The sequence below is a fragment of the Cyprinodon variegatus genome, unplaced genomic scaffold (assembly GCF_000732505.1).
Source record: "Cyprinodon variegatus isolate N-32 unplaced genomic scaffold, C_variegatus-1.0 Scaffold24, whole genome shotgun sequence".
Classification (NCBI taxonomy): Eukaryota; Metazoa; Chordata; class Actinopteri; order Cyprinodontiformes; family Cyprinodontidae; genus Cyprinodon; species Cyprinodon variegatus.
In genome coordinates this window covers 1999002-2006678 of record NW_015150477.1, presented here as the reverse complement: position 1 = coordinate 2006678, position 7677 = coordinate 1999002, and the positions used below count along the sequence as shown (strand labels likewise).

General features: G+C 46.3%; 1 protein-coding gene across 2 annotated transcripts in view; it reads left to right on the top strand.

Annotated features, from left to right (window-relative positions):
- Positions 1-1062: 1062 nt before the first annotated feature.
- Positions 1063-7677, top strand: part of mvp (major vault protein) — a 17702-nt gene continuing 11087 nt past the window's right edge. Inside the window, exons 1-8 of one of the 2 annotated variants that reach the window (XM_015394243.1) lie at positions 1063-1218; positions 2831-2981; positions 3049-3244; positions 3316-3439; positions 3605-3736; positions 3856-3950; positions 5333-5569; positions 5637-5756. In XM_015394243.1, coding sequence (XP_015249729.1) covers positions 2851-2981; positions 3049-3244; positions 3316-3439; positions 3605-3736; positions 3856-3950; positions 5333-5569; positions 5637-5756 — 1035 coding nt within the window. In that variant the 5' untranslated portion in view covers positions 1063-1218; positions 2831-2850. Of the gene's footprint in view, positions 1219-2790; positions 2982-3048; positions 3245-3315; positions 3440-3604; positions 3737-3855; positions 3951-5332; positions 5570-5636; positions 5757-7677 lie in introns of both variants that reach the window. The other variant, XM_015394235.1, reaches the window with a different exon arrangement.

Genomic DNA, 7677 nt, shown 5'->3' with positions numbered 1-7677 from the left:
CAAGAAACAGTCAGCTGCTGGAAAACAGTCAGCAGATAGAACACAGTCAACAAGAAACAGTCAGCTGCTGGAAAACAATCAGCAGATAGAAAACATGCAGTAGTAGTTTTACATCAGTTCAATACTGAAACGTCTGAAATAATTATTCAATAACTGTGATTATTTTCTATAAACATTAAAATCATTTTATTTTATTTAAAAGCTAAAAGTATTTTGGCTAATATGACTAATTAGTATTGGTTTGCCCTAGTACAATTATAGATTGGTAAAAAAAAAAAAAAAAAAAAGATTGGCCGGTTTAACCTAAAGATTGAACACATAACTTCCAACCTGATTAAAACCAAAAACTGTGGAAAACTATTAAGCTTTAATAAAATGACAGATTTTTCTCTTCTAAGAGATTTTACACACAAAGAAACTTAAGATCATTAACAATTTCAAAGAAACTACATTTTGCAAACATCCCAGATTATATGACAAGCTGTAGTTCTGCACTCCACCAGTAGGTGGAGACATGTTCACAGGAAGCTTTGGGATCATTGAAGCAATTTGGCCAAATGGTTCAATGAGGCTCCATCTCACCAATTCTTACCAGTATGAATGACGTCACGTTTCCCATTCATGTGTATTGGGCTTTTACTTTACAATTCAATTCAGTTTATTTCTATAGCGCCAAATTCACAACACATTTCATCTCAAGGCACTTTACTGTTCAACCAGATCATACAGTCAGATTGATACAAAGTTTTCTTTTTACTTCTAGATATAAAAATAAACATTATTTATATAATAAAATATATTCTGACGAGTATGAACTCTAATTTCAGATCTCTATGATAGAGGTACTGTGACTCATAATGACTATTTCAGATATCAGTAATGAATAGAACATTCTAGATATCCAGAAATCCAATTATTGACAATCAGTTATGTAAAATTATATAGAAATATAATTACAGATATAAACTATTGATGACTAGTTAAAATAATTGAATAAATGGCTTTCCATAGTTTATGAGCAGGTTTATGGAGTTCTGCGTCAGAACCAGCCCACGTGACCTGTTCTGGGAAAACCCTGCCTACGTCACACCCTAAACCACCTGACTCGCAGGGAGCAGCTGCTGGTCACGCCCACTCCTGTATTAGCTCTCCAGGTTCGGTTCGGTTCGGTGCTGATTCTGCTGGAGCCTCCGGACCCTGAGCTGCTCCCAGACTCAGGTAGGACCCCTTCTCCTCCTCCTCCTCTGCTCCTCTAAGAGGAGGTGCTGTCCGGCTGTCTCCTTCCGCAAAGAGCAGAACTTTAATTTCTTCTGATCTTTAAAAGTTTCTGTTTCTTCAGGCGGAAAAAAAAGAGATTTAAAGTTAAATGTTTGGATTAATGTTGAATGACGCAGAGATTCAGGAGGAGCAGCTGGAATCGATTAGACTGCGTTAGGAGGTACGGAGAGCCGGAGGTACCAAACATCATCATCATCATCATCATCATCATCATCATGTTCTGAATATCTGCTGCGGCTTTTCTTGCTTTGAACTTTAGTTCTAAAGCTGAAAGTTTTAAAGGTTCCAGAACTTTATTTCTTTATTTCTCAAAGATGTCAAATTGGTTCTGCTGCAGGTTCGGTTCTGCTGGTTCTGCTGCAGGTTTGGTTCTGTTGGTTCTGCTGCAGGTTTGGTTTTGTTGGTTCTATTGGTTCTGCTGCAGGTTCGGTTCTGTTGGTTCTGCTTTCAGGGTCGTTTGGTCCAAACTTTTACACAAGAAGGTCCTAATTGTTTCAGGTCCAGATGACCTCCTGACCAGAACCTCAGGGAGCAGAACCGCTCCATCCTGAAGCAGCCATGGATCACCTAGAGAAAACCATCCAGCTTGGCTGCAGTTTTCTAGGACCTGGTTCTGACCCGGTTCTGACCCGGTTCTCTCAGCTTTAGGTTTGACGTTAGACCCAGTTGGGTCCTGCAGCAGTTTGTCATGAAAGCTTAAACGGAGCAGAACCGGTTGGACCAGCAGCTCCTCCATGTTTGTTCTCCAGCTGCGCTCTGATTGGCTGAAGGCTTTCAGAGGTTTATCAGCTCAACTTTATTTGTTTAATTTAGTGTCGATCAATAAAGAACGAGCTAAAGACTCTAAGAAAGAAAACATGAAAACAGAGAAACTTTGATCTCTTTCCTAAATGTTCAGTTTGTATCTTTGAGCTTTTAAATCACTGCTGGGATAAAAACCAGCTTTATGTCTTTATTTCCCCGCCGCAGATAAACGGAACATAAAACTATAGAAAGGTTTACAGTAAGAAAGATAATTAGGTTTCCTCCTTCTGAGCTCAGACTGGACCTTTGGAACCAAAGATAAAACCGGGTCAGCAGAACCAAGATGATAAGAACATTTCCAAACATCGGCCTCAGTGAAGCGGCGGAATGACGCCATCTTCCTCTGAAACGCGCTTGATGTTTGATTTGAAGGTTTCAGGGTTTTATTGTGACTTTAGAAGAATTCATCACTGCTGTTAAACCTGGCTTTAATCCGGGCTTAAACTGCTGCAGCTGCAGCTCGCACTGAACCACGAAACCACGGTTTAAAAGTTCACAGCTCGCCATGTTTGTTCTCATGCCGCAACGCTGTGATGCGACCATCATCCTGGGAGAACTGTGACCAACATGGCTGCCAGGCCAGACTGAACTCTATGTGCAAAGGATGATGACCTTTGACCTCCTGTCACCATGAGGTCAAAGGTCCTGAAGTCCAGATGCAGCATCTGTTTGATTCGTTGACCTGAAATCAGTTTTTTCTTCTCCCAGATCTTCTCCCTGATCTTCTCCCTGATCATGTCTCGGAAAGGTGGAAACCGTCCCCCAGAGATGGAGGTTCAGATGGATTCCTCCATCATCAGGATCCCGCCTCATCACTACATCCACGTCCTGGACCAGAACACCAACATCGCCCGTGTGGAGATCGGACCGCTCACTTACATCCGCCAAGACAATGAGAGGCGAGTCCACCAGAAGGTTCCTGTGGACACCTCGTCCTTCCTGGACTAACATCTGCTCTCCTCTCAGGGTCCTGTTCTCGCCGGTCCGTATGATCATGGTTCCACCTCGCCACTACTGCGTGGTGTCCAACCCTGTTGCCCGGGACGACAACAACGAGGTCCTGTTCGACCAGTCCGGCCAGGCGAAGCTTCGTCACGCTGACCTGGAGATCCGTTTGACCCAGGACCCGTTCCCTCTTTACCCCGGGGAGGAGATCCAGCAGGTCTGCAGGGCTGGATGTTCTGGTCAGGCTTGGATGTCCAACATGTCTGACCCTCCTTGCTTTCCTTCCAGGATGTGACTCCGCTGCAGATCGTTTATCCCGACACGGCGCTTCGTCTCCAGGCTCTGCTGGACTTTGAGGATAAGGGAGGAGTGAAGCGGGTGGCTGGAGACGAGTGGCTGTTTGAAGGACCAGGTTGGTCTCTAAGGAGCACCAGGAAGGAGGTCCCTGTGGACCGTCGGTTTTAGATCCCAGTAGAAGGTCTAAGGACCTGATGGACCTGAGGATGTGTAGGCCTCATGGCCTCTAGGAAGACAGACATGGCTCCGAGTTTTGACCAAAGGGTTCTTGTTGTCTCAGGGACCTACATCCCCAGGAAGGAGGTGGTGGTTCTGGAGACCATCAAGGCCACGGTGATCCGGGAGAACCAGGCCATACGCCTGAGAGCCCGGAAGGAAGGCAAGGACAGAGGAGGCGTCCAGAGAGTCACAGGTAACGGGTCACTGCCTGACCGGGTTCTGACCGGGAGAAGGTCCGGTTCCACTAAAGATCCGGGTTCATGGAGGACCACCTCAGATCACTGCAGTGAAGCTGTTCTACGTGTCGTTTAGGTGAGGAGTGGCTGGTCAGTAAGGTGGGGGCGTACCTGCCAGGAGCCCATGAGGAGGTCATCGACATCGTCAACGCCTTCATCCTGACTGACAAGGTAACCCCCCGCCCCCCCTCGCTCTGGGAACATCTTCAGGAAGTTCCCACGACCAGCAGGATGTTTGTCAGAAGCAGCCTGACCTACTTCTGTCTCTCAGCCAATCAGCACGCAGATCTTCTAGACCCACTTTACCACCGACAGTCACACCTTAGAAACCCGCAGCTCTGCACCACTTCAGGAAAGAGTCACAACTCATGATCATTAGAGCTGATTTTATACTTTAAAGGGTTTAAAGTTACATAAATTAACTCTGATGAAAACTGCCAGTTTAGTAAAACTATTCCTAAAGTACATAAAAAGTTACTTGACTGAAAGTATGAAGTTAGTCGTGTTTCAGAGGCTGGATCTGACCCAATGATCGCATCACATATGATCGCTCCGTATGTTCACTACTGGCAACGGTGAAAATACTAAACAGAGCCTGTTATCATCGTGCTAGCATATGCTAGGCTGCTAATGCTAATCCCATCAGTGATGGCTCTACAGCTAAGCTAGCTATTAAGGATTTATCTGAATAAACCGATAGTTTAGTTTGGTGGTAATGGTATTAGCTTGCTAATGCTAGCATACCGCTAATTGTTGCCATTTTGCAGAGCTAAGATGTAGCATGTGGATGCTAGTGCTAACACTGCATCATTTGCAGTGTGGTGCTGTCAGGCACCAGCAGCTAAGGCAAAAAAAACAACAACATTTAATAAAACAATAGTAGGAATAGTGAGATTGAACAGTGAGGAAAAATTAAGAATAAATATGTTTTTATTTAAAATGGCGTAGTGAGGTTAAAGGAATGTCTAGCTGAGCTGAATATGACCAGTATGACCAGTATGACCAGTATCTGGGGTAGAGTAAAAATCAGAGGTGTAGCATCAGAGCCTCATGTTAGCTCATCACTATGAGATGCTAGTAAAGTTAGAAGGAGCCTATGGAGCTAAATAAGGGCCATAAATACTGAACAATTTGTTAAACATAAATAAATAAATAAAAAATACTACAAATGCTTTAAAAAAATTAAATAAAAAAAAAAAAAAATTGAAAACAAAAGTGATAAATAAAAATGTTACAGGAATATGATAAAATATTCATGTGATTGGATTTTTAAAAAAGCTCAGTTTTCAGTTTTTGGTTTTAAAGGAAACTGAATAATTTATTTATTTTTTACTTCCAATAAAATGATTAAAACATAAACTGAGCTCCATAGGCAGAGCTGAAGGACAGCAGAGAGGGAGGGAGGGGGCGGAGCCTATGCTCTGACCGAGCCAGTCGCTCAGAGCCACGATCTGATGCAGCCTGATGATGTCACACGTCCAGTCGCTCAGAGCCACGATCTGATGATGTCACCACGTGACTCTGTGATCTAAGTGTGTTTGACGTGTTTTCAGAAAGCGCTGCATGTTCGCGCCCTGCGGCCATTCAAGGACTCCGGGGGGCGGGACCGGCGTACAGGTGAGGAGTGGCTGGTCACCATGGCCGACAGGGAGGCGCACATCCCGTCTGTGGCGGAGGAGGTGGTGGGAGTGGTGGATGTGACCACCCTGAGCAGCAGGCAGTACTGCGTGATCCTGGACCCGGTCGGGACCGACGGGAAGCCTCAGCTGGGCAAGAAGAAGGTGGTGAAGGTGAGGAGATCTTCACCCTGGAGGTCCCGGCTCTCTGGAGGATCTGATGCATCTTTGTCTCCTCCAGGGGGAGCGCTCCTTCTTCCTGCAGCCTGGGGAGCAGCTGGAGAACGGCATCCAGGACGTCTACGTGCTGTCGGAGGAGGAAGGCCTGGTTCTGCGGGCGGTGGAGGCCTTCGTCGACGAGGTGAGGAGAAGTTTGGAACCGGAGGAGACGTGGTGACATCCATGTTTTTCAGATAAAGCAGCAAAAACTGGCAGCAGAGACTCCGCCTCCTCCTGCTCCTTCAGCCCCATCTGAGCCGGCCGGTTCCGCCGCTCAACCGTCTGTGAAATAGCAGAGGTCAAAGGTCGGAGCCGCTCCTCTATTTGAACTACAGCCAGTCAGACTGCTGCTGCACAGGGCAGGTTTCCGTAGTAACGGAGCGCCGTGTTTGCATGAGAACAGGGTGCGGTCAGGATCTGCTCGCTGCTTCTGTCTGCTTTCAGTTGGTTCCAGATCTGAAGGTTCTCAGCAGGTCCAGATGGATCCCAGAACCAAGAGCCGCTCTAAAAGTTCCTGCTTCAGTTTACCACAACCTTTTACTTTTACACATTTTAAAAATAGACTCATTTAAGCTGGTTTTCATTGTGGCCTGTTGGTATTTAAAAAGAATAGATAAATAAAAATGTTCCTTTAATAGATTATTGCTGTAAAGCTTCTGGCCCTGCATTACTTTTACTTTCATACTTAGAGACTTAGACAGTTTTTATTGTCATTTATTACACACAGTTTATTTGGTTAATAACGCCTCCAGTCAGTAAATGAGCAGCTTAGCAGTGAAATAGAACATTTCCATTTATAAAGCGCTGCAGTGATTGAATGTAAAGAAACATGATGTCAACTTTGATGCTACATTCAGACGGCAAGCAGCAGGAGCATCTAGAGCAGCAGGAGCATCTAGAGCAGCAGGAGCATCTAGAGCAGCAGGAGCATCTAGTGCAGCACGAGCATCTAGAGCAGCAGGAGCATCTAGAGCAGCACGAGCATCTAGAGCAGCACGAGCATCTAGTGCAGCACGAGCATCTAGTGCAGCAGGAGCATCTAGAGCAGCAGGAGCATCTAGAGCAGCAGGAGCATCTAGAGCAGCAGTAGCATCTAGAGCAGCGGGAGCATCTAGAGCAGCGGGAGCATCTAGAGTAGCAGGAGCATCTAGAGTAGCAGGGGCATCTAGAGCAGCAGGAGCATCTAGAGCAGCACGAGCATCTAGAGCATCTAGTGCAGCACGAGCATCTAGAGCAGCGGGAGCACCTAGAGCAGCGGGAGCATCTAGAGCAGCGGGAGCATCTAGAGCAGCAGGAGCATCTAGAGCAGCGGGAGCATCTAGAGCAGCAGGAGCATCTAGAGCATCTAGTGCAGCGGGAGCAGCAGGAGCATCTAGAGCAGCAGGAGCATCTAGAGCATCTAGTGCAGCGGGAGCATCTACAGCAGCGGGAGCATCTAGAGCAGCGGGAGCATCTAAAGCAGCGGGAGCATCTAAAGCAGCGGGAGCATCTAGAGCAGCGGGAGCACCTAGTGCAGCGGGAGCACCTAGTGCAGCGGGAGCACCTAGTGCAGCAGGAGCATCTAGAGTAGCAGGAGCAGCGGGAGCAGCGCCTCTTTTAGCTTCTGAGCATCTGAGGCGCTTCCCACGCAGCAGCTGCTGGATGCGGCGCCTCATCAACCAATCAGAGAAGCTGATCTGAGAGCTGGTCAGAGGTGTCCAGTAACAAAGTACAAATATTTTGTTGCTGTACTTAAGTACACTTTCTAGGTATCGATAATTTACTCCATTACTTCCTTTTCTTCCTACTTCTTCTTCTAATCATTCCATTTTCACACAGTATCTGTACTTTCTATTCCTTACATCTTAAAACAATCGTTACTCGTTACTCTTGGCTTCGGTTTAATGCAGAGGTCACGGATTAGCGGACTGCGGTCCGGATCCGGATCCACCTGCTGGCTAATCTGGACCCAACCTGATTTAAACATTTATAAATTACCGCATCTTGTCTGATGACAGTGTCTAACATCACTGGCGCCGCTTCTCCTGTTACCCAGAAATCAGCAGCACGATTTCTGGGTAACA